The 27,769-nt window shown below is 40.3% G+C and overlaps 1 protein-coding gene across 2 annotated transcripts in view; it reads right to left on the bottom strand.

The window, feature by feature from the left end:
* The window catches only part of EPHA1 (EPH receptor A1), a 68,851-nt gene that overhangs the window by 2,001 nt on the left and 39,081 nt on the right, over positions 1–27,769 (bottom strand). The window contains exons 4-17 of one of the 2 annotated variants that reach the window (XM_081321685.1): positions 27,049–27,439; positions 15,950–16,105; positions 15,131–15,466; positions 12,275–12,399; positions 11,999–12,158; positions 7,180–7,276; positions 7,004–7,053; positions 6,199–6,321; positions 5,922–6,107; positions 5,435–5,496; positions 3,684–3,893; positions 2,760–2,909; positions 1,238–1,431; positions 661–816 (exon numbers count right to left, since the gene is read on the bottom strand). In XM_081321685.1, the coding sequence (XP_081177811.1) occupies positions 661–816; positions 1,238–1,431; positions 2,760–2,909; positions 3,684–3,893; positions 5,435–5,496; positions 5,922–6,107; positions 6,199–6,321; positions 7,004–7,053; positions 7,180–7,276; positions 11,999–12,158; positions 12,275–12,399; positions 15,131–15,466; positions 15,950–16,105; positions 27,049–27,439 (2,396 nt within the window). The remainder of the gene's footprint in view (positions 1–660; positions 817–1,237; positions 1,432–2,759; positions 2,910–3,683; positions 3,894–5,434; positions 5,497–5,921; positions 6,108–6,198; positions 6,322–7,003; positions 7,054–7,179; positions 7,277–11,998; positions 12,159–12,274; positions 12,400–15,130; positions 15,467–15,949; positions 16,106–27,048; positions 27,440–27,769) is intronic. The other variant, XM_081321686.1, reaches the window with a different exon arrangement.

Below are 27,769 nucleotides of genomic sequence, written 5' to 3'. Positions count from 1 at the left end.
TGGCAAACGGCTCATGGATTTGTATGTCCTTGCCATGCTACTTCTCACTCTTTGAAACCCCAAAGAAATGTTTTCCTTTACCCTCGCTAACTGCTCATTTACAAAATGAAGCCAAAATAGAGTTGGCTGTAGCTTCTTACCCATTACCAGTTCCTCAAAGGAACAGTATTGCTATGGCTATGTGCTTGTTGCTATACAGATCCAAGCAACTACTTGGATTTTAGCTACTTTACTCTTTTTGAGATATATCCTGAAAGTTAATATGTGGAATTAGTATATTTCTTTCTATCAGGAAAAATACTGTCCATGCTAGTTGGGTGGAGGAACAATGATAGCAATCCTAAAATCTACAATGGTACTTCCAAAGGTTCACTGCCAAAAAGATCAAATATTTAAAGGGCTGAACTTTAGCTGATGTATAGTTCACCAAGTTTTTTTCAAACAGATGGAGGATGATGCAAGGATGTGGAAGCATGAGGATGCTACAATATCTTTGTTGTGTTATGAATTTAGTGGACTGGAAGTGACCTGCAAAAGCTATAAAGTTCTTTGTACTCAAGTAAAAATGTAATAGATACTCTGGCATTTAACTGTATCTCATGCTTACCAGCCTTCTTCTACCCTAGATCAAAACCCACAGCCCTGATACCCAAGGCTTACTCAGCAGACAGATCCAGGACAGATTCCATGGTGTTCAGGCCAGCAGTATGGAAGTTGAGGATGTAGCGTTTCATGCGGATGGATTCCAACCACTCGGGGATAGTCCGATAAGGAATCCCATCAGACCCACTGCAGCTTGGAAGTCGAAGGGTCACCCTATAAATTGATAGATATATTCAGACCAATTATGAAATGTAAAACTGTAAAACGGGAGAACAGGATCCTACTTTGATAAGCTAGAAACCATTTTAATGGCTGAGAAGCTCCTAACTTTGTATGGAGAATTTCACTTTTTACTCTTTGCCTTGCATGGAAACTAGCCTTGCATAGTCAGTGCTTTTTTTCCATAATAGGGACAAGGAAGATGATTTTGCACATTGTCTAGAAAGAGCACCCTAAATGAATACATGTGGGATATAAATGTGCAGGTGCACCAAGCAGAGCTTTATATATAGAGTTTATCTCCTCATAAACAAGTATAATTAACCCTGGTGGTAAAATTCAGCTTTTGTTTCCTGAAGAATTATTTTTAGGGAGAATCTCCCAAAGTGTTCTAAAGGAACTGCTTATCTCTTACCGAGGATCAAAATCAGCCACAGTTCGAAGCAAATGTGGGCTGGAAAGGAAGTGCTCTAGCTGAGCCTGGATCTCCCGGAAACGTGGCCTCCGTGTCCGATCATATGACCAACACACTTTCATCAGATCATAAAGGATAGAGGGACAGTCCACTGGTGGGGGGAGTCGGTACCCATCCTCTATGCTTTTCATCACCTACCCAGGAAAAGAGGCGATCAATCATGTTGTCTGTGCAAAATTCCTTCAACAATGTAGCAGAAGTATGATGGGTTCTGGGCATTTCTTGATCTTAGATCTAAGCACTGGAATCGTTTGGAATTAGAATCATAAGTTTTCAGACATTTAGATTATTGTTTGAACCATGGATGCCAGATTAAATAACCTCATGATTAGATCAATGTATTTTAAAAGCATTAAAATGTTTATTTTAAAAAGTGCAAAGTACTATCAGGGCAAGGCCCCTCTGAAGATTATGTGATTATGATGTGAATGAGTCATTTCAAACAAAAAGCAGTGTACTTCTTTGTTTTTCAAACCATTGGGTGTCAACCTCCGGCTGAAAAGCCAACCAAAGCAAAACACCAGAGCCACTGCATTCTCTAATGCAGGGGTCTGCAACCTTGGCAACTTTTAAGACCTGTGGACTTCAATTCCCAGAATTCCCCAGCCAGCATGGCTGGCTGGAGAATTCTGGGAATTGAAGTCCACAACTCTTTAAGTTGCCAAGGTTGCAGACCCCTGCACTAATGTATACTTTATTGAGCAGATACAAACCAGCAGTTTTAAAGGAAAGCTAGCTCTGAGGAAATGGTGGGAAGCAGTTAATTAAAAATATGCAACTTTCCATCCCCTCTCTCACAGGTTCAGGTCACATTGCCCAATACATCGTTCAGTAATTATTATGAGAAGAAATTTTAGTTGCCAAAACAACCTTTCAACAGCTCCAGCTCTCACACTGACAAGAACCCCTATGGATTCAAAATTCTCCCCTCTCTTCCTCCCACACTGTTGGCAAGTTAAAAGCATGTAACGGTCCTAAGGACTGTAGGGTTTGTAGCTTGACATTGAGCTGAATTCAGCAATAGCACAATTCTTCTAGTAATTTTCCCCCACTTGCAATAAAAGAAAGAAAATTCTTAGTTGATCGCTTGTCTACTATAGTAAACAAAATCTGCCCCCACCCAAGATCTGTACGAAGTGAGGAACCTCTGAGGCAATTGATGGCAAAGGAACAAAAGTATCTTTTCTTCTTCTGCTTTCTACCAGTGGAAATGTTTTATGTGAAATTCAGAGTTCTCCCACTGGTAGGATAAACATTTCTGACCCTGGAGTATATACTATATGTTGGCACAAATTTCACGATTTATTAACAACAATTTCTTCAACAGAACCGCCTATTTATGACTGAACAAAAAAATGGAGACCTAACCAAACCATTTTTCCCCTCTAGGTTCTTTGCTCCAATATTTGCTTGTTCAGAGGGTGGTTTGACTAACAATCCCTGTTTCTCCTTTCCCTCTTACCTCCTGATTGGACATATCCCCATAGGGCTTGTCTCCGTACGAAAACACCTCCCACATGACGATGCCAAAACTCCAGATATCGCTGGCAGAGGTGAAGATTCGATTCGCAATGGCCTCTGGAGCTGTCCATCGAATAGGGATCTTTCCACCCTGTTCAACGAGATTGCAACGGAAACTGATACTCAGCTTTTGCAAGCCCTAAGGCAGGGGTCAGCAACCTGAAACAGTGAAAGAGCCACTCGGAACCGGTTCCCTCACAAAAGGAAAAACTGGGAGCCGCAAAAAATGTGTGCGCATGTGCATACATGCGCGCATGCGCAGAACAGGGTTTGACTGAAGAGTGGAGCCAAGGCGAGATATGCACCTACCCTGCATATTTGAATTGATTGGTTGAACTTTTTTACTCCCACTTTTTTGGGGGGGGGACTGCACATGGCAAAGGACTGGGAGCCGCAGGAGATGGCTGAAAGAGCCGCATGTGGCTCCGGAGCCGCGGGTTGCAGACCTGTGCCCTAAGGGCTGACATTCTCTGTGAAGTTAAACTTTTGATTGTCTTATGCTTACTAATAAACAGCAAAGCACAATTGTTGCTTTGGGCATAGATGCATTTGCATTCTGTAATATAACAGAAAAACAGTATGGCTTTGACAGCTCTATGGCTCTTTGAATGGGAATATATTCTTTGCAGACATTTTTTTTAATATTGTGGGGCATAAATGCATGTAAATATTTCCTACCCTCAGTGAGGAGCAGGGCTTTTTTTCCTCATAGAATGCTCAGAACGGAGTTCCGACACCTTTTTTGGATGGAACCTTGTAGGGTAGGCAAGGCGGGTTGTATGACATGTGTGAGTTCCGGCACCTTTTTCTTTTACAAAAAAGCACTGGTGAGGAGTACCCCCTAATAGCTTCGGTTCTGCATTACCTTTGTTTCATATGTTCCTTCCACATCGTTTTCCAGGATTCGAGAAAGCCCAAAATCTGAGACTTTGCACTGAAGGGTGTTTGATACCAAGATGTTGCGGGCAGCTAGATCACGATGTACATAGTTGCGGTCTGAGAGATAGGTCATCCCTGAGGCAATGCCCTGCAGCATCGTCACTAACTGCACCGAACTAAACTTGTCGATGTTCTCCTGAAGTGCACACAAGAGACACTGATGAATCCTTGCATTCTGTTCATCTGTTCATTCTGTTCATTCAGCAAGGAAAGGGGGCTACATTTATCCTAGTTAAGAGGAACTAAGTTTCCATTCCCAGCTGAAAACCTTCACTTTGGGGATATATTCAAATAGTTCATCAGACCATCAGGATGCTTCTACAACATAGGATTCACTCAATCAAAACAAGCTATGGATTTTGCTAGGTAGTATTTACTTATACTCCTAAAAAGCAAGCAGAGGTTGGAGGTTTCCAGAACCACTGAGTACCACCCTATGGCTATGCAGCCTGGGAGAATGAACATAACTTAGGTAGACAGAGTTCCAAAGCTTTAAATCAGGGGTTTCAAACTCAATTTCATTGAGGGCCGCATCAGCATTGCGGTTGCCCTCAGGGGGCTGGGTGGGTGTTGCCAGGGTGGGCGTGGCCTACTGAGTGGGCGTGGCTAGAGTGTGTATGGCCTACTGGGTGGGCGTGGCCAGCTCTACATCGTTCGCATCAAGGGTGCCTATGGGGGCCTGGGCAGGAGTGGGACAGAACTGGGGGTCTCTGGCGGAAGGAGGGTCTCTGGGCCAGGGCCAAGGCAGTGGGGGCCGTTCCCTCACTCTTTCCAGGATGGCTTCGCGGGCCACATGAAACCACTTCACGGGCCTTGTGTTTGACATGTCTGCTTTAAATGGATGGGAAAAAATTAACAAAGTTTGCATCAGCTAAATCAGTATTTCTCAGCCACAGCAACTGTAAGATGTGAGGACTTCAGTGCCCCCAAATCCACATATTTACCTTGCTAAAGTAGAGAAACACTGAACTAAATGGATCATGTGTACAGCAGCTGTGGCACTATCACACTGAAAGAACCATGTCTAAGAATGAGAATACTGAGTTAAGAGCTGGCTGTATTTCCTGCTGCCAAACTGTAAAGATCTCATTGCATGTGTAGAAGATGACCAGGCTGAGCTTGAGGGAGGGGTCAAGCACTTTAGTTTAGAGTCCCTTCGCACCTGCAAGAGACCTAAGTCCATCTCTCCTTGAATTCCGTTGACACTTATCTACAGCCAATTCACCTTGACCATAGTAGTTCAGATTCTTCTTTGGAGGTACCATGAAATAAACTTGTATTCATTTTGGACCTAACCCTAGCTCTGATTTCTTATGCCTGAGAGCATGTTGGGTAGACTAAGACTAATCCAAGGAGCCTATGTCCCTCCATTTTCTAAACAAGTTTTCCCTGAGGAGGTAAACCCATAGCTGAGCTGAATTACCATTAAGTCAGATGATATCATAATTACAAACACACACACAAAAATTGCCCGAAAAACATATTAATCTACTGTTCTCTTTCATCTTCTTTATCTATGTGGGAAGATATTCCATACTGACTGAGAGACTGATTAATGTCATTTTATCAGTTCAACCTTATTTCCAGTGTGAAATGTTACAGCCCAGACACACATTCACAGGTTTAAATCCATGTAGTCACCAAGCTCTTAGATTAAACCATTCTCCAGTTTCTTACCCTTAAAAAGGTGTCTAGGGCCCCATTTTCCATGTATTCTGTAATAATCATCATTGGATTCCCTGTGAGGGGGAAAAAGAAGAAAAAAATACTAATGTTATTTTCTTATTATCCCCATATCTTCACCTTCCTTCCCATTTCTTTGGCCAGCTACACAGATTTTATTTCAGTCCAAGAGGTCTGATAAATATACTTTTGGAGGAGCTAAAGGCTACTATCCACATAATCAGTCCTTTCCCCTGTCTAGCTCACTACTGCTTATTCAAACTAGCAACAGCTACCGCAAATGAAACACAACCTTTCAAGAGCATTTTACACATCAAAAAACTTTTGTGCACAAAACCTGTGTTCTTCCAGGGAACCACAGCAACTTCACATCCGACCAACTTACCCCTTCTGGGGAATCCCAGTTACACAAATCTATCTATCTCACAACCATCACTGTGTGTGTATATGTCCCACTGCCATTACAACTCTGAATTCTTACGTTTTGTGACAACTCCCTCTAGCCGGACAATGTTGGGATGGTTGAATTGGCCCATGATAGTTGCTTCACGGAGAAAATTCCACCAGGTTGAATCTGAATAAGTTGACTTCAAGGTCTTGATGGCCACAACAATACGTTCTTTCCCTGGGAAGTGCAGGGCACCACAATAGACCTCCCCAAATTCTCCTATGGAACGTCCAAAGAGAAGGCAGAGCATAAAGAAAATGGAGAAATGTTATGAGGAGAAGCAGAGACAATCAGACCTAATGAAACTTACCTTCACCAATAACTGTGTCAATGGAGACAATAGATGGGTCAAGTTCCTTTGTGAATTCTAAGACACCCATTCTGGGATCCTCATATGGTTGGAGATCTACATAAGGTTTCAACCACATTTCATCTGTAATAAAAGCTGACAATATAAACTAGTTTCTCTCAAAAGATTCAGACAGCAGGGGAAAAATCAATTTCATTGACTTGATGAGAAATAGGGTCCTCACACACTGCAGTCCTAAACATATTGGATAAGAAGTAAATTGTGCTGGACTACATAAACCCTACTTTCATCACTAAACACCAGGCTGCTGAAAACTTCCTCATTCAGAAAAATCTCCCAACAATATGATCCATCATGGTACTTCTCTGAGATGTGTGAACAGTGATGCCCTGGGAGCTGAGTGTGAATGAAGAAATGCTAAAAGAAGATGACTGTTACACTTCTCATAAATCATTTCTCCATATTAATTCTCCTTTAGTGTTTTTCGCCCCTTTGCTCAAAAAATATGCTTCAGGAGGGTGCATTTGGGGAAAAAGTGGTCAGAAAAGGTTGGCCAACAATCTACTAAAACTTACCTATTCCGATTACCCCTATCTGGTTACTTGAATGCCCCCTGATTACTATATAACAGTCTTTACTATATCTGGCATTCCGCAGATACATTCTCTGCAATGCCAATTGCCCCTCTACCCATGTCATGAAACTTCTGAAGGTTCCAAAGGCTGGAGAAGGCCACTGTGCTTGAATTCCAGAATGCAGTCCTTTGTCATCTGCCTTACAAAAAAAAAAAAGCCTGAAGCCTCACCTCGGTTGTAGCCATTGTGGCATGGTCGTGCTCGGTGATGATGAGCTCGTCTGAAGAATAAGAATAAACATAAATAGAGGCCGTAAGCAAGCAGAGAATAGAACAGAGCAAACTCCTGTCTTTGATGACAATCCTTACACCCATCGCCTCTTGCCCTTGGAAACTGCTGCCTTTACCTTCGACGGAAGATTATGAGCCCTGTGATCAGCCCAATGAACAACAGGATTCCAAATATAATTGACACAATCACACCTCCAGGAAGCATACCGGTGTCTGCAAGATCAGAGGACGTATTTCAGACATCACTTCACTCGAACAAGAAAAGCTATTTACAAATAAATATTGAAACTCTTTTATTCAAATAAGAATTAGGATCAGGTACTGAATGTCAACAAGGAAGTGGTCATAATGCACCATTAAAACCGCAAAAATGCTCCATATGGTTACCTCCTGTTTTATAAAGTATGGACTCTGAATTATTGGAGCTATGTATACATTTATTTTTTTAAAATGTTAATCCATATTTCCATATCACTTGATGTTACCTATATTTTTGCATGATATGCTTTGTGCTTTAATACGCTTACAGAAATAGTTTAAAGCACAATATATCAAATTGGTTGCACTATTTAGCAATCAGTTCTGGTTTATTTATAAATTCCTGGTGCATCAGGTTATTAGAGGAAATGATGGAAATAAACAGTGATGATGTCTATGCCCAAAATAGAAATGCTAAATTTATCTGAAAATTGTATATTCAGGAGGGATATTGAAGCTTTTATAAGTGGGTAGTTTGACCAGATTTCAAATAATGCTCTTAGCAATGATTGCCTTATGGGTAATTCTTCCTGTATGTTGTTCTCCTAATTCCATTTACAGAAACAATATTTCATGGTTTCCACCATGCTTGTTCCTCTGACATTGCTTAAATTGCCATAAAGGGAACCACATGGATGTTAGAGGAGTTTCATACTGCAACTGTGTTCAGCATAGGCAGCTACAGTGATGGACCACAGGGAGAATGTATATGTGTGAAAAAAATTGGAACAATCCCAAGTGCATGGTCAACTGGCATCAAGAAGCCATATAATCAAGGCTCGTAGGTTTTTATTTGCTCTTCATATTTTATTGCAGAAACTGGCACGATTCCCTGTCGATGACAAACATAGCTGCTGTGTAAATTATGCAGCATATCTGTTGCCGAAAGAAAAGTATTTTCATTAAGAGACTTTTTAGCTGCCATTACTTCCTCTCTCCAATCTCTCCAAAGTGCTTTGAAACCATCTGTGATTGCCCTAACTTCTGCTGACTCAGAAAAATGTTTTTAAAAAATCACTTTTCTAACTTGTGTGGCATGGAGCCTGGTGGAACAAAAGTCTCATCTCCAAAAAGTCTGGCTCTTTGCATGCTGTTTGGCAACTGATACAAAAAGAGCAAAACAGCTATAATCTCTAATCCCTTTCACTGGCCTGGGTTATTGAGGAGAGCTGCAAAGCCAACATTCCACTTAGAAGACCAGTTAGGGCAGATGTACCTCAGGGGTCAGGAGGAGGGGGGGGGGGAACAAGAATTCTCTCCAAATGGTGAAATGGTTTGTCCCTAAATTTTGCAGAGCTCCAAGGTTCCTGTTGCAGCCAGCTTTACAGCATTTCTTTGGCATAACAGTTCATTGAAAATTGGCTCAGCTGCCCAAAAAGAAATAACAAGGGCTCACAAAATCATGGAGCTGAGCTGAAAGTATCTAGCACAGGGATCTTTTCAGTCTTGTTTTTCGAATTGTGTTTATTAGTTCATTTTGCTCTTTATTTAATGGCATTTTAAAGAACATCATCCAGGACGAAGTCAAATTATATTTGGAAACTCCACATTTTGATCACATCCTTTAAAAAAGCAGCTGTCATGAAGTTAATGTATCTTTGCTCATGATGGCAACACTGCAGGCAGTGTCTTTAAATAACACTTCAATCATAATAGTACGCTGTTCCATTTGGATATAGGAGGGTGCAACAGAGAGACCCTGGTAAATGAGAGGCAATTGCATTTGCCCCTTTCTTTTATTGCACAAGGGCAACATGACTTATCATCCTTTGGCTGGTTCTTTGCTTTTAAAACTGGTATTAACTCCACAACATGAAGCAAAGTTTACAGTAGTTCATGCTTTTTTTAAAAATTCCATTTATATCCCGCCCTTCTCCGAAGACTCAGGGCGGCTTACAAGCTTAGCTTCCTTATTAAACATTAATCTGGCACTCTAAACACCAGTATAGCTTATTCAGACCCACTAAAGATAGTTCTTGACTTACAATCCTTCATTCAGTGAGCGTTCGAAGTTATAACAGCACTGAAGAGAGTGACTTTCAGCCAGTCTTCATATTTATGACTGTTGCAGCATCCTCATGTTGGTCAAATGATTAAAATTTGGGTGCTTGGCAGCTGGCATGTATTTACGACAGCTGTAGCATCCTGAGGCCATGTGACTGTCATTTGCAACCTTCCCAGCCAGCTTCCAACAAGCAAAGTCAATGGGGGAATTCATTTATTGAACATTTGTTTCACTTAATGACCATGGTGATTTGCCTAACAACCACGACAATGAAATTGGGTAATGAAACTGGGTAATGAAATTGGGTATATCTCACTTAACAACCACCTTGCTAAGCAATGGAAATTCTGGTCTCCATTGTGGTCATAAATCAAGGACTACCCGTATTTCTTCTTTTTAGAAATTCTTATAGAAAACAAGGTGGAAATTATGCGCATCTTCTTGGTAAGATGGAATCATAAGATGGAAAGATTCTGGTCTGGATCCTGGAAACACTGCCAGACTTGTTAGGTGCACGTCTTGTCCTTTGGATCTCCTTTTTAAAGAGGACAATTAATAGCACTCAATCCTCTCAGAGGAGTTCAGGAGACGGGAGCTCCTCAGCATTATATAGGGCAAAGAGATGGATATGGAAGGCAAAATGCTAAATTAGAGACAATCCAGGATAATATTCTGAGGGAAATTCTGAGTCTTCCTTGGGATATTCTTGCTGATCCAGGTAAAACAGAAACAGGATAGCCCTCAATCTCCACTAGAGTTCATTTAAAAATGAATGCTAAGATATTTCAAGAAAGTTGATAGCTCCTGGATGACTATTTGATTAAATTAGGCACAACCATGAGAGAGTCTATGGGTAACGCCAATAACAAAACACACTTTCAGGCATTTTGTGGCTGCATTCTCTGACTTTATTGCAGAATCTTAATCTTTGGGACAATGGGATGCCTTCTAAGATGAATGATGATGATGGAATTCAATTCAGTCTTCCAAGTTTACCTCTTTCTTTTACCTTGTTACAAGAAAGACGGGGCCTTTTCTTGATATTTATCTGTTCTTATGAGTATACACCCAAGGAGGGTATTTACCCATTCATGTTTGCAAACCCTGCCTTCAGCACTCCTTCAGGGAAAAATTCTCTAAATCTCCAGTGAAACAAGGCCTTTGCCCCTTTAGTCAGGGTCAAGTGGAGAATATTAAACACTATGTTTTATATTGACACTTTATGGAACGATGAGAACAAAAAAAGGCTGGGTCAGAGTCCTGGGTGATTAATTTCTGTAAGAGTGAATATTTCTTATACTAGTAATCAAGTAGCTATTTTTACCTCATAGTCTGTTAACTCTAGAAAGAAAATTGTTATTATTATAATTGCTGATTCCTGATTATCATTAAATAGAAATGATGTTATGCCATTATTTTATGTTGTTGTACAAATATAATACAGAATTGAATTAATATAATGTTTAGAAAAAAATACAGAATGTGCCCGAGCATTTATACTGGTTTCTCTCCAGAGCCCTCTGCAGCAATGCATGGCTCATAAGTTGTCACTAGTTGGTTTATTTATTTCAAGTGATTTGGCAGAGACAGCTGCTGGTGTTAAGAAAGAAACAAAACTATAAAAATATCTGTGGCTTATTTTGAGATCATTTTCCTTTTTACTGGCTGTCCAGTGCCATGAAAATGGCAAAATAAACTCTAAAGAAGCCAGTAATGGCCATTGGTAATATCTGATACGGAGCTGGCATGCACAACTGGATACATCTGCAGTAAATCCAGAGTACTTAATTTGTACATTAAGCTAACTTATGAATGGGCTTTCTCCAATTCATTTTGTGGAGACCTAGTGGGGTATAGTAGTTAAGGCATCAGACTAGAAACTGGGAGACTGTGAGTTCTAGTCCTGCCTTAAATACAAAGTCAGCTGGATGACCTTGGGCCAGTCCCTCTCTTTCTATCCTGTGAAGAAGGCAAGAACAAGCCATTTCTGAAATCTTCCCAAGACAATGGCAGGGACAAATCCAGGCAGTTGAAATACAATTCACTTCAGTGCCAAAAGCAGCCTCACATATTTAATTCTTGGTACATACACGTTGCTTTCTTTAGTGCAATGAATCAGAAGCTTTATGGCTATATATTTGATTGCACAAGACCACAGACAACCTGATCAACTTCAGTAAGTCCGCTACTGTTATAGTACTGAAGCTTTTAAAATAGTTATTACGGTAATTAAATAACTAGATTGACCGTTTAGTTGGAGTTATTCTTAGCAACCATATAAATAATTTTCTCCAGGAATCCTATTAACACTGAGACTGTTTTCACCGTTGGGGAAATAAGGACGTACATGGGAAGGAGGGAAATTTATCCCCTCCCCATAGGAAAACTGTTTCTATCAACAACTGTTTTTGATCTGGCTATAAAACGTGAATTAAGTTGTAATTATAAAATTTTGTAATAAAAGAATTATAATTAAAATAGTAAACAAAAATTCTTTTGAGACAAATATTAATTTTGAGAAATAGTTTATAATAAAACCATTATGAAGGGAGAATGCACACCAACACCCACAGTGCACTTCCAGTTTGGATTGTCCCTTGCCTCAGAATTGGCTTCTAAATCACTGAACTACAAACGTCCTACAACGCAGAAGTAGGATTTGAAAAGACAACCTTGCGGCAGAGTGCGGAATTCCTTCTCCTGGGAATATGGTCCAGGTCCTAATGGTGTGATGGATCGCACACGCAGCAGGTAGGCTGTGTCAGGCTGCAGGTTGGCCAGGGTTACTTGAGGCTTCTGAAGATGATGGACAGTGTAGTGTTTTTCTTCTCCCTGTGGAATTCAACAATCAGAACAGTTTTCTAAGAGTCAAAATGAGATGCAGAGCTACACAACAAGGGGACTGTCTTATAGATTTTCTAGGAGGACAATGGAGGAGCACATTTCACCTTCACAAAGTATAGAACCTCATAGTTCACAGAGCTCTGGCTGCGATGACGGGAAGGGAGCCAAGTCACAGAGAGGCTGCTTTCATTCTGCTTATCCAAAATGATATTGGTCACCACAACTGGAGCTGCATGGAAGGAGAAACAAGATGGTCCCTTTACAGCTGAAGGCAATGCCAAACCCATTTATAGTTTATATTTCTCAGCATTGGGTTACCTTGCTCTATGGATGTAATAACAGCTGGGATAAATTGCGCAGATAAGGGGCCTGCTATGAAAGAGCACCGAGCAAGAGAAGCCAATCTCACCTATGAAATCCAATTTGCCAACATCCTTTGCATATCCTTTTCAAACTCTTTGACTTTTGGAGCCAGTTCCTCTACAAGCAGTTAGATTGGCATCTCGCTCCATGGTACATTTTGATTAGTGATTCTAGCTCCCAGAATGTACCCTGCATATATGATGGTCCAAGACATTTCTGTCCTGGAGCCGGAAGATCCCAAAGACTCTCCTGTTCTTACGCACATCCACATACCAACAACAGGACACAAACTTTTACTATAGGTATCATTGCCCATTTAAATTTTATTAAAAGAAACAGGTATTATATTGAACTTGGCGGAAGCTCCTACAATGACATATGCTTACTATATAAATATGCTCACTATACAAGAATGTGATAGAATTTCTAGCTTGGTTCACTATACAAGAATGTGATAGAATCTCTAGTTTGCTTTGCTTTGGTTTTATCGATTTTTTTTCAAATGTTTTTTTATCAATGCTTTATTGGTACTTATTTTACATTAGTGCCATCCATCCTCAGATATTGTCAGTAAAAGCAGGATACCAATCAAATAAGTAAAAATAAAACAATTAACTTTAAAAGGAAGACCTAAAAAGATGCTCCCTATTAAATATTGGAATACTATGAATCAAAGCAGTGTTTTACACTCATTTAGATCATTATTTGCTCATGGTTTATTTGTCAAGTCACTGCTATTATTAAAACTATTTATTTAAAAATATTCTTCCTTTATTGTTAATTGCAATTATTAACCTAATCCCATAAATATGTTAACATCACGTACCATTCAGAAGAATTATAATGTAGGATACATTTTATACATCAGCCTAAGATCTAGGAAAAAAGATGTGATAAAGACTGGAAAATCTTGTTTCCAGAAGCAACTGGTAGGCAAGGTAACTCATTTTCATAATGAGGAAAGTGGAGAGGTGGAACTGAAATCCAAATAATTAGAAAGGTGATGAGAGACCCAGCTGTGCTTGGAAGTGGCTCCTATTGACATGGCCTGCAACTTGGACTAAGGAGGCAGAAGAGGGATAGGTAGGATACCAAATTAGAGTCTTTGAGCCTTTAAAAGAGTTCAAAGTTCCTGATTATATGTGTTTCTAATGCAGTCACAATAGATGTCTCTGCTAAGGAAATGACTTGCATAAGTCCTTTTCTTGCTGTCTACTTAGATATGTTCTGGCTTGTCTGGTTCTCCATGAATGATCAAATAAGTCATTTCTGTAGCATAACAAAATGACTTCTCAAAGTCAGACTGGGAATCATTTAAGTGTTTATCATGGAAATATGTTGCTCAATATGTTTTAGCACCAGCATAATCCTAGATTAACGAAGTAGAATTTTCTTCTGATACCACGTCATCAGGATTGAGAACTTTAAAAATCAAATATATTTGTGTTAGTGGCCTCTGGTGGAGCTTTGAACACATAGCAGCAATTTACAAATTGATTTTTGGACGAGCTAAAATAAACTTCAGGTTTTATTCTCCAGAATTCTGAATTTCAAGAATCAAACAGAAAGGCTGCTAATCAGAATATTCAGGTATAAGAGAATTGAAAGGGCATCTGTATTATCAACACATTTAATTTACCAAATTAATCTGATCTAGTTCTTAGTGGTCTCTGTTAGCATAAATGTTACTATGCTGGCTAACATTTCAATGGAAAATTGTTTTTTTCCCCCTTACACATGAACAGTTGTGGTTTAAGCTCAAAGGAAATATTATATTCCTCAAAGGAAATGCTCCTTTCAAGAATGATACCATTCGCCTTATCATTTATATGACTTCTTCGGTGTTTTCAATCCTTTTATAAAGTTCTCCATAATATTTCCATCAGCCTGCACAGCAGGTTGGCATGGTGACCTCCGGTAGACCTGAAGAGGTAAGTCTGATAGTGATTGGCTTCCTTTGGCAGATCTGGAGGGAAGCCAGGGCCTTCTCCATATCACTATTTGTCCTAGTTCTAATTGTCCGTGTGGATTTGCCATGCTGTCTGGGACGGATGAAAGTTGGCATCCAAAATGAAGCTCTCTACTCCTAACTGAATATAATTTACGGTTGACACTAGTACTGAGTCAGAGAATCACTTTTAACTATTACAGCATGCCTTCATCTTATGAACTATATGTACACAGCTGTCTGTCCCAAAGGTGCTTTTTCCAAAAGGCAACTGGACTTTCTTGTTTTTTTCTTTTCTTTTCTTTGAAAACATTTCACTTTCTCATCCAAGGAGCTTCTTCAGCCATGACCTGGATGATTGAGAATCTCCATAAACACAGCTGGCTGCTTTTAGCTAGCAAAAGGAACACAACAAGAACCAGGGCTTTTTTTCTCATAGAACGCCCAGAACGGAGTTCTGGCACCTTTTTTGGATGGAACCTTGTAGGGTAGGCAAGGCAGGTTGTATGACGTGTGAGTTCCGGCACCTTTTTCTTTTACAAAAAAAGCACTGACAAGAACCATACAGTAGTTCAACTCTACTACAGCTTTGGTTGCTCACTTCCTGAGGGTGCAACATCTTTCCTCCTTACCCATTGCAGTAACTCACCTGCATGGCCCACAGACACCCAGATGGGGGAACTGGTACTGTTATGTGAGGCAAGGCTGAGCCCGGATACTCCATTATGAGCCCGTACAGTGAAGCTATAATTGGTGTAAGCTTCCAAACCATCCACAACCACACTTGGCTTGAGAAGGCCTAAAGCACTGGGGGAAAACGTCACACTACTTTCACAAGGTTCGCACACCAGAAAATGGCAAATTTGGCAGGCAACATTGTAAGTGAGATCCTGGCGTCCACCCCGATCAAGGGGAGGTTGCCACCAAAGGGAAATCTGTGTCCCTACAAGGGAGAAGTTGAGATGGCGTGGAGCAGAAGGAGGGCCTGGAAAATCAAAGAGAAGAAAGGGTGTTAATCATTCCATCCTACAAAATCCTGTTTCACAGTTTTTAGACTTTTCTTAGTTTATATATATTCCATGCATAATGAGATTTTGCAGTGGTGCCCATCTTTATATTATGAGTTCTTTCCACTGGGCACAGTTTACCTGCAAGCACTGGGCAGAATATGTTCATTGGATTTCAACATAAATAGGGATGATGGGATCCTTAGCCTAAAATACCAAAGGAAAGGGAATCTATTGCATTTCTGTGCCTTGGACACACCTCTTCATCTTACAATATATCCCCAAAGCATTGAGACCTCCACTGGGAGAGAAATGGAAGTAGGTAAAACAGACAGATATCAATACAGTAGTACAGCTCCACTACATTTTCATCTTCATTTTACAAGAGATGTGAGGTCTTCATTCTCCCAAGGACCATCTTCCCTGCCTAGAAGCAGGTTCTCCCTTCTTGGAGCCCTTACTTGTGCAGGCCACAGTTTGGTCCTCAGTGGATGTCCTAAAGAAGCCTTGGATGCAGGGGCAGCTTGTAGCGGAAGGAGAGTGGGAGATGCTCTTGGGAGGACATTTCAGGCACCTTTCCATTTCTAGAGAGTGACGATACAACCCAGGCTGGCAGGCTGTGCAAAAGACAAGTACCTCATGAGTATTTCCAAGGGAAATAGCTGTACCCAAATTAACCTTCAAACTGCATAGTCATATACATGATAGAAATAATCTCTTATCCAAACTCGCAGAATCTTATTTTAGAACTGGAAAGCAGGTTAATAATTAGCTGTTTTTATATTTTAAGTCATGGGGAATTTCACTTAGAAAATTCGTGTTATTGAATTAGGTATGATAAACAATAATTTAGCTTCTACAAGTTCCATAGACAGGGTATACAATTTCTGTTGGCTCAAGGATCACACTTGGACTTGAACAATATATCAAGCATTATGGTTGAAAAATCAGTGGCTTCAGGACCCAAAATGGATAGCAGGAGCACAATTTATTATTTACTTTATTTACTTTATTTACTTTATTTTTGTATTACGTTAATTTTAATTTTAGTTCCATTGTTTATTGTATTGCTTTTTTGGGAGATAGCAAAATTCCAACACAAAAAATACAGATTTTTTTTTCATCATCAAAGAATATTATAAAATTGAGAACTAAATTATTTTAATATATTTTGAATTATATGAATACTATTTGTATTTGTACTATCATTTCCTGGCTATCCCCATGTCTTAGATCTTCCGATTATGTTTCTGATACTGCCACACTTCCAGTTTTATTATAGTATTTTTAATGATAAAGGTAGTAGCTTTCCTAGTGGATTTTATATTATCATGATATCTATTTTCTGGATGTGTAGAACACAAAATTGTAACCCAAGCTGCTAAGCCTTACTGTTTCTATCTGGAAGCTAGGCACCAACTTAAGCTAAGTAGAAAATGGTTGCACTTATACCAAATATTAAAGTTCCTTGCTCCCGGTATTACTGTAAACTGTTATAAGGTATGGGTGACATTGAATTGCTTCTTTGCATTTTGGTATGGAGTTGTAATAAAGATTTATCTATTCATTCATATTGTACATATACATTGGATGATAATCATGGGGTCCAATTTGGATGAGAAACATATTTACATCTAAGTTTCTACCAATGCTCTGTTGGAATGCAGAATAAGCCTAGGCCAGGGGTGTCAAACTTGCAACATCACGTGACGTGTCGCAACGTATCACAACTTTTTTTCCATTGCCGGCAATGGGGTGGGCACAGTTTCACCATGACATATCCGACCCACGGCCTGGCAGTTTGACACCCCTGGCCTAGGCTATTTATTGGGTTCAACTGAGGACTAACTTAGATATAAAATTTGTCATGAGGTTAGCCCTGGCATTCTGTCTGGATCAGAACTTGTGCACCAGGAGAGGGAGGGTTTAATCATTTGTTTTTGCTGCATTCTAAGTCAGAAACTGGTTCATCTTTTCCCAAGAGAAAATGTCCAATTCCTATGAATGCAATAATAATAATAATAATCTTCAAACTCTGCAGGCAACAGTACTGCTAAAGGCTCAGAAACTTGGGAGTCATTTGTAGTGGTGTGAAGGGATTCAATTTGAAGCCCCATGTGGGGACTATCTAGACAGGGACTGATCCAGGCGATGATCAAACCAGATACTGTATTATTCTCAGCCACTTTCACACGACCATCCCTTCCCATTAACTGAAAAGCTAATGACAAGTGACCTGCAATCCAGAGACTCTGAGAATAAGCTGGAAAAAAAATCATTGCTCTTGATCCTGAAGTAACAAAAATACCCCCATTGCCACTCTACCCATAAAGTGAGGGAGGAAGGAAATGAAATAAAAAATCCCTAAGAAGCCTGGAATCTTGTAATAGTTTGGCAATTGCCTAAGAGAATGGGAAACTGACAGGCTTTTGTCAGTTTTCACACTTGCTATCTTTGTCTGAGCATATGGGTGGGCAGGCGGGGGTGGGGTGGGGGAGCTACCAAGCTGTCAGACCAGAATTCCCCTTATCTGATCTGTGGAAGCTGCTGAAGCTCAGGAGCTGAGAGGAAGGCAAAGTTTCCTTCAATGAGGAATCAACAGCTCTGGTGATTTCCACTGAAAACCAGCTTCAGAATGGTTAAGTTAGAAATCGGCTTAACAGTTGGAACCACTTTTTGCGAAAGTGGCAGCAATCCATGAATCTTGTTTTAGTATTCTTCTCCTTCTTTCTCCCTTGAGCTGAGTTTCACATCTCAATGCCCCACCTTAAAAAATAAAAATAAAAAATCAGCTGCTCCTAATGGCTCCATGGAGAAAGAAAGAAGCAGAAAAATGAAGATTGTTGCCAATTCTTTTGTCCCCACCCAAAACTTCCCCAGTGGTTTTCCCAGACCCACCCGTGTCAAAAGGCATCATGGCACCAATGTCTGAGAAATGAGTTGTCTGAGCCTTTCCCCTCAGCCCTTCCTACGTGCCCTGATGTCCTTTGTTGCATATTATGCAAGAGTTGCCATAACATATTTGGCTGTATTATTTCTGCAGACACAAAATAGAGGAGAAATGTTACGTGGGTGGCATTCAAGGGAGCGCTGGAGACCTGTGGAAGGAGGCGGCAAAGGGAAATCAATAACAGGTTCCAGCTGGGTTATGACACCAGAGGGAGGGAAAAGAATTTGAAGCTAGGGAAGGTTACACCACACATGCCTTTGCAGGATAAATAAAAACAGCAGGTGGCAGCACCTGCCACAGGAAGGTAGATTTTCCTTTATAGATATTATAGTCCAATATAAATATATTGGATTTTTCCCCCCAAACTAAGTCCATTAACTTGTTTAAAGTTTTCATAATGGTTATTAAGATTACTTTCCAACACTATATTGAATGGCATTTAGAACTGACACACAGTGTGGTCCAAATAAAACTGTATATAACGAGGCCAAGTATTCTCACTGAAAGGGCCTAAAAGAATCTGATACCGTATTTTCAGCCTAAGAAATCCTATTAAGAGTTACAAGCTTTTGAGAGCTATAGGCTCACTTCATCATATGTATTATGGAGTTGTATGAGATTCCTTGTAATTGTTGGTTACTATAGTCTAACTTGGCTCTCTTATAGTTTTCCCGAAGGGGGAAAACTGTACCTTTAAAATGCAAATGTGACTCCAAAGAATTGAATTATGTTTTCTTCAAGAGAAACAGCAGATCAATTCATTTTAATGAAATTAATTTTTCTTTCTTATATTTAAAGTCTTCTGCAAGCTCTCAGTCACTTGTTCCACAGCAATGCTAGTGGCTTAAAATTGGTGGGTATGGATGGACTGACAAGGCCTACAACTTTTTAATTTGTGTTGGATGCATTACACAAACATTAAAAAGGGGCACGGCTTTGTTCGCTTGATCACAGCGGCCATTTTGAAGCCAGTGACTACTGTTGCAGATGGCCTTGTCTGAGGATCACCTAGATATGTTCATAATGCCCAGATAACAATTCTGACAATAGTAATGAAGGGATTTACCTCTGTCTTGTTACAAGATTTTCCCCCCTCAATTTCCAGCACTGTGCTAGGATAGAGGGCAGCAAGGACCATTCTTGTTTTTCATCCTTCTGTACAGAAAGTCTTCCTCCTTTCCTAGATTATCAAGCATGAAAACTGTTCAACAAGAAGTTATTCATGAGGGGTCCTTGCTGCTCCCTAAGCTTGCTTGTTTTCTTGCAGATGTTTCATTACCCAAACTAGGTAACATCATCAGTGCTAGTAAGGAGTGCAGTTTGCTGTCAGTTTATATTCTAGTCGCAGGAGTCCCCAACCTTAGCAACTTTAAGACCTGTGGACTTCAACTTCCAGAATTCCCCAGCCAGCCATGCTCCACTAGCAATCACCACCCAGATCAGCATAGATTAATTCCAAGGTTAACATCAGATCATCAAGTAAACAATACCACAATTAAGAAACTGCCCAAGAAGCCAACAACAAACAACCCAATCAAAGTATCTCTAAGACCACCCCCATCAATGCTGACAGGCAAGCCACTAGAATACAAAAGGACAGCATAATGACAGTACTGATGATGTTACCTAGTTTAGGTAATGAAATGTCTGCAAGAAAAAAAGCAAGCTTAGAGAGCACCAAGGACCCCTCAATTCAACCCTGAGCTAGAAATATTCTTTATTAGAAATATTCTTTATTAGAGAAGTTATTCATTTCACATATGCAATGGGTTCAGGTGATTACATCACACTTTGGGCCTGTTGCAGAAGCTGAAATGAATCAGATGCAATAAATCACTTGTTTTTCAGCCCCTCCTCCAATTGTCCTCCATTTTCCTGGATTGGGGCTCTTGTCAACCAGGATTAATTATTTCTGATATGAATAGGCAAGGACTAATTCAGAGCAGACAGTCTGATTTCCTTGAAGGAAGGCATAAATTGATGGGTGTTGTGCTGATGCTGAACCACTAAGATGAGTAATGCCTCTTTATAAATACTCCTCACTGGTTTGGTTGAACATAATATCGTAACATGGCTCTCCCACACTATACATTCAGTGACAGCCAATGTAGAATCTTGCTTGATGCATATTTTGCAAATATGTTAGTCACAGTCATGTTTTCATATTTTCAAAAGTACATCAAATAAATCCATAAACAAATGTTTGAAGGGAGGCTCCTTCAGCAGAAGATTGGAAATTTAACCACCAGAATTTTCACGGGATACAGCGTGAGTTATCTCAGGGCTTTTCTGGATTCACACTTTGATAGCCACTATATTTCTTACTGACTTTGGAGTAGCGAATAAACACCTGGGCCTTATCTTTCTGGAAAGAAACAACACCTGGGCCTTATCCTGTAAGAGGCAGGAAGATAGGCAGACAGAGGGGAATCTGGTTGCAATTTGGCAAGGGAAAATAACAGGCAGTGAGACACCCCTCCCCTTTGTGGGGGAGGCAGACAGTGGCACCAGTTCAACTGCTACCACCACCCAGCAATTATTTTAACAAGCTTGTATGGGCTCATTAAATTGAAGGGAGAGGAAGGCGCTGCCACCCCAGTTCAGCCAGAGCCAAAAAAGTTTCACTATTAGTGAGGTAAGCCAACCAGCCAGTCAGAATTGTCCCTGTGAAATAACCCTGTGGTCTCTGTCCCCTCACAGCAGCCAAATGCCCTTTTCAGCTTAGGTGTGTTTGGGGAAGAAAACAGGTGCAATATAGCAGAAACTAATCCCTGACCTATGTTGTGACTTGAAAGTTGTTAATCCTTACAACCTGGTCTACATCTCAGCCTGATTTATGTCTCATATGGGAGATTCTTCAGTTGAAGCTTTCTGTACTTCCCTACAAAAGGTCAAGAAGAAATGTGAGGGAAGATCAAGAAGAAATGGAATGATATATCATTTCTCCCTTTCCTCAGTTCATGGACTAAGCCACATTCACAGCAAATGACCTGCTCCCTTGATCTTCTAGAACTCCCAGAAGAATTTCTCATTCATTTAATGTCATGCCAGGGAAGGTACAAAACTTGAGCCAATCTTCTTTCTTCCAAGTGAAATACGCAAATGACTCTGACTCAAGCCCTTGCTATCTATACCACAGGAAATGTCCCAGGTGAGGTTGTAAATATTCTGTGCCAAAGTTCTAAATCGAGCTAGTAGTTGGGCTGGTTCAAGAACTTTGTTTGATTTTAAGCAAAAGAGGTTGATCTGCCCTTCCTGGGTTCATAGGTCAAGCTCTTTCAGTACAAACAAATATCTGGATTGCATGATACAGGTCTGGGCTCAAAAGGAAAGGACAAAAATGTGAATTTTAGTCCACTTACAAAAGTGCCTATCTGAGGGAAAATGTGTACAAAAAAGATGTTATATTAAAAAAAAAGACACTGATTTTTTTCCCCTGTGGGTAGAAAGCAAACAAATGCAGAAAGTGGATGGAGCAGATGGATGTATGAGCCATCTGGCAAATTCCAGAAACAAACTGATCTGTCCATTCCTAATGGGAGGGCTGAATAAAGTTCTCTGAGAACCCCAGCTTTCATTTCTATTTATCAGGAGAATATTGGCGGGTGTGACCATGATATGAAATTTCCAAAGACAGGGAAAGTTTCAATGGCACCATGAAGTATATTTCCATAGCTTTGACAGTGAAAGAGACGAAGCATACAAACCAGGGAAATGGAGGACACGCAAAACCATCCTGAAACAAAAGTAAGTCCAACAAATAAATAATTGACAAGTATATTTGCTGAACATTTACTTCAGGGGTCTCCTGGTCCCCACAAAGAAGCAAAGCCCCATCTGTGGGATGCAGGCAGCACACAAAACCACACACTCTCCGGTCCACGGAAAAACCTTTCTCTATGGAATCGGTCCCTGGTGCCCAAAAGGTTGGGGACCTCCGATTTACTGTACTACCCAGGGGGTTTCCAAAAGCTGTAAATACTGTACATGTAGTTCATCAAATGGTGTTTATCCTCCATATTAATACATATCGTCCTTGATTTATGGTGACAATTGAGCTCAAATTTCTTTTGCTAAGGAAGACAATTGTTAAATGAGTTTTGCTCCATATTACGACCTATCTTGCTACAGATGTTAACTGAATCACTGCCGTTGTTGAAGTTACTAACATAGGTGTTAAGTGAATTTGGCATCCCCACTGACTTTGCTTGTCAAAAGGTGATCACATGACCCCTTGCAAAGATCATAAATATGGTATGTGCCAGTTACCAAGTGTCCAAATTTTAATCAAGTGACCACAGGGATGCTACAATGGTTGTAAGTGTGAAAAATGGTCGTAAACCAGTTTTTTCAGTTTTGTTGTAACTTCGAATGATTACTAAATGAATGGTTACTAAATGAGGACTACCTGTACCTCTGGAAGTAAAATCAAGATTTTTAAAAAAATAAAAACTGAATATTCATTATGTCATAAAGTCAAATTGAAAGCATGGATGGGCTATCTTGCCCAATTCATCATTCACCCTATATAATGCAGGAATTTTGTCAGTATTTTTAAAGACTAAAGAGGCCCTAAATACTCTTGAAAAGGTAACAAATAGTTTATAGGAGAAGACTTGTGACAGTCTATGACAGCCACAATTCATGGAAGTTTTTATTAAATTGATTAGTCCCAAAAGATGCTACCAGACTCCTCCTGATTCTTTGTGCTTCTCAGTACCATCGCCCATCTTTCTAGTCAGACTACTCCACAAAATATCCTGTGTATTTCAGTTTCTGCCTTGTCCTTTGCCCACAGAGATAATGAACTCAATGTAGGGCAGAATCTGGATCATGAAGGCCACAAATGTCTGCTCAATATTTGGCTGCAAGTACTGAAAAGAATAATGATCTATTTTAATCACAATACATGTATTGTGTCTGACTAACCCATACAACTTCCCTCTCCTAGCAAGATGAAGAATAAGCTGTCCTCTCTCAACTGCAATGCATGTTAAAGTTCAAGCATGCCTCTTCCCTAACCCTTTCCATCTTTCATGCAGATGGAACAAAGATCAGAGCTATATGGCTGTCCCCTTTAGCCTTTTATTTATCCTATTTGAAGATGACCCCACCCTGATCTTTGAACAAAGGCCAAAATGTATATCCCTGGCATGCTCCCAACACCGGGTGAGTCTGTTAAAGTTTGGATTAAGCCCTGACTTTGAGAGAAATTTAGTTCAAATTTATTTTATTTTCATCCATAACCAGCATCAGGTAATATTTAAAACTGTGGGACTACGAATACATCCAAAGATAGGTAGACATTATCTGTCTGTCTATTTAGTCCTTAGAAGGGCTTGGTTAAAACCAAGAATGCTTTCTGGAAAAAAAAAGAGGCATTTCCTGCCACATTGGACATGGACAGCTTCTTGAAAATTCCAGTGTGCACACAAACAACAGCTGTGATTCTGCTGGAAGGCTGCAGTGTGTAGATGTCTAGCTGTCAGTAGACCACACAAAAATAATTTGACAACATAGACTGAGGCATTTTGCACCTTGCCACTAAAACTTTGATTTGTACCCATGTCAGGATTGCCTTGAGCCAACAGCAGCTATATCCTTTGATCAGGAAAAAATAAAGGAGAACAACGTATGAAGCTTAAATGTCTCCCCAGTCCCCATCACCCTGCTAACTAGGGCCCAAACACTATGGAAATGGCACTTCTTCTCTCATAAAACACAGACAACTGATTCACTTGATGAATTCGTTAGATGTTTGTACAGTAGCTATAAAGGAAATGCTTCTCATTATTACATTGGCTCAGTCTTATGCTAGCAAGGGCTATTATTCTAGGGATGACTTTTTCTCCTAAAACATTACCCTAAACTCGTCTCATTCTTTTGACTGTGGTTGGAAGACATCTTTTTCATTATTTATACGTAACATTGCTAAGGAGCCACAGCATGCCAGCTACAGCTTGGTAAGTGCAGTCAGAGAGGACCTGCCTGGGCAGGATGGATTCTCTATCCCATTCCAGCAGACTATTCACAATCCAGGAGGGCGGGGAGAAAGCAGTCATAGCAGCAGCTAAGTGGAAAAACTGGATGAGCTGTGGAAGAGGAACGGGGAGGGGAAAATCCTACGCTGGAAAAAATTCTCACCTCTTCTTCTGGTCCCAAGGGCACAGAGGCAAATTAGACCAAGGAACATGGATCTTTAGTAGTTGCCCAGGAACTTCCAAGATTTGTAAGTTAGCCTCTAGAGGGAGGCAATGCTGTAAAACAATCTAAAAGGAAGCACCTTGGGAAGTTGCACTATGGGCGTATCATCTATACATCTCTTCAGTGCATGAGAATATGATCATTAGAGCAACTACTGTATATCAGATAAAACTTTTCTAGTCTAGCATTTTGACCATGCAGTGGTCCTATGAGCTCACCAACAAACAGTCTCTTTCTGCTCCCATTTTCCATGGTTCAGAGGCACGCTTACTTTGATTTTACCAAAAATAGAGAGGGCTATCGTTGTGGCACAATGGTTAGAATGCAGTATTACAGGCTAACTCTGCCCATAGCCAGGAGTTCAATCCTGACCGGCTCAAGTATGACTCAGCCTTCCATCCTTTTGAGGTTGGTAAAATGAGACCCAGATTGTTGGCGGCTACACGCGGACACACTGTAAAGCTCTCAGAGAGAGTTGTAAAGCCGTGGTTCCCAACCTTTGTGGCTTGGTGGCCCAGGGGGGAGGAGAATTGGGTTGTATGAGTGGTGGGCTTGTGCACATGCACACATGCATGCAGCTTGACTTGTGTAGACGTGTGCCAGTCCATTGCTCGTGCAAGTTGAGCGGCGCACACACATGTGAGCACCGGCCTGCCACTCGTGCAGCCTGATTGTGAATAGGCCATGGCCCGGTAGTGGGCCATGTGTTGGGGGTTGAGGACTTCTGCTGTAAAGCACTATGGAGGGGTGTGTAAGTCTAAGTGCTATTGCTATTGCTATCCTGGCTAGTAATGTTTGTAAATTTTATTCTCTAGAATTTTGTTTAAGCTTCTTTTATGGGCATTGCTATACCAGGTGAAATTCCATAAATTCTTGTGTGCTTTAGGGGTACTTTATTTCATCTGCTTTCAATGCAACACAATTCACCTTTACATGATGATCCTAGTTCTAGTATTGTAACACAGACACTTGCTTTTTTTCAAATATATGTTCCAAAGTCCTTCAGTAACCTTTTTTTCCATAGGGTACTCTTTTTTTCCATCTTTCCCATTTGCAGATCTGAAATTGCATTATTGGAAACCTTGAACAGGAATATTTTTCTACCACCAAAGAGGAACTCCCTGAGAGTAAACCAAGCAACCTGTCTCTCCAGTCCAGTGGCTGTCCAGAGTCCCAAGGGTTTTTTTTAATACACCTGTCTTGCAAAGGTGATGAAAGCAAGGGAGGAGTAGAAACTACTTTAAATTACCTTTCAGAAGTGTTGTTCTGAATTTTAATATTTATTAGCAAAGCAGTAGAGGAAGTCCTCGACTTACGACTACAAGTGAGCCCAATGTTTCTCTTACTAAATGAGACAGCTATTAAGTGACCTTTCTTGTCACGGTTGTTAAGTGAATGACTGCAGGTGTTAAGTTAGGAACACATTTGTTAAGGGAATCTGGCTTCCCCAGTGACTTTGCATGTCAGAAGATCGCAAAAGGTGATCACATGATCCTGGGACACTGCAACAGTCATAAATATGAATCAGTTGCCAAGCATCTGAATTTTGATCACAGGACCACAGGGATGCTGCAACGGTCATAAGTGTAAGAAACTTTTTCCAGTGCTGTTATAACTTCAAACAGTTACTAAATGAATTGTTCTAAGAGGAGGTTTACCTGTACTGAAATAATAATGGCCTTCTTTTAAGGGCTTGAAGTTCTGAAGACAACTTTGTATGACTTTTTAAAAGAAATTAGTTTTTTTTTTAAATGTACTATCTCTCAGAAGGATTTTTTTTTTTAAGAAAGAGGCTTTAGGGTGGGGGTGGGTGGGTCATGCATTTTGGGACTAATGAAATTCAACTGACACGATCCTGATGAAGACTTTTCCTTCAGTAATTTTAATCCCGATGCAGAGACACTGTAATTCTCAGAATTTCAGCCAGGATAGTCCTTAGTTGCTGAGAATCCTGAGATTTACAGTCCCAGATCCACCAGGAACAGATAAGACCAAACAGGATGACTCTTCTAGCTAAGATGTCTCCTTCTATGTATTGTAATTCATTGTGTCTTATTCGTAAAATATCTTCCAATTGATTAACATTTAATTACGGCCATAATCCTTGTGGAATACATTTGTTGGACAAGTAGTTATGTACTCTGATACCCTAGAAACTGTTCCCAAGCCTTGCAGGAAATTAAGAAGGAGCGGAAGGGCAAAATATCAAATTAGTTTACTGTCAGATGTAGAATGAAACAAAAAGGAATAAGGAAATCTGATGCATTAAGAACTAGGAGATAATGTACCCCAGTCATGTCATGAGTAACTTCCCACATCTTCTATTTGTAAAATGATGTATTTTCCAACCTAGAAATTGGAAAATCCTCCAAATCCACCCCAGGGCTTGCTCCTTTGGGTACTTACCCACACATCTTCCTTTGACCTCTTCAAAACCAATGACGCATATGCACCTGCCCACTGGCACCAACCATTCCCCATTGGGACTGCAGTGCATCTTGGGTGAAACACCCGTCTCCTCTGTTGCATTCTTCAGACAGACACCAGACACTACTGTTAGACCCTCAGCACCTGCAAGCGTCTCTGGAAAATGGGCCAATCCACTAATGGTATCTGAGCAGGTCTTGTAATAAACTCTCACTGAGACCAAGGCCACACACGCTCCTGAGTTCTGGAAAGCCAGATAAAAACCACGCTGCTGTAGCTTCCCAATGGAGCATACTTCCTTGTTCAACTTCAGTGAGCCGACCTCAACATCTCGAGCTGTGAAAATATTGTCACCTGCTACAGTGTTGATCTGAAATGTAAAAAGGATTTAAGTCAGTTGAGCCACTTGTTTAAACCAAACACACTCCCTTTCTGAAACGTAGTGGTTCCATCATAAGTAAATTAAGTATATTTGAATCCTCACCAATATTCAGAACTCCTTGCATATTTTAAGCATGTGAGGAGAGGAGTTTAATTTAGCTTTCTCTAAAATGCAGGTTATTTTTTTAAATATATAGATATTTTCCTTTTTAAAAAAAAATCCTAATAAATGTATGCAATGTATCCCTACCCACCTTCTTTTCGATCGATTCGGGATACAATTTGAATATATATAGCAGAAATCAGATATAGTATACAC

Source organism: Vipera berus (genome assembly GCF_964194415.1).
Source record: "Vipera berus genome assembly, chromosome: 2".
NCBI lineage: Eukaryota > Metazoa > Chordata > Lepidosauria > Squamata > Viperidae > Vipera > Vipera berus.
The sequence above is the reverse complement of the archived record's forward strand: the minus strand, read 5'-3'. Positions and strand labels throughout refer to the sequence as shown.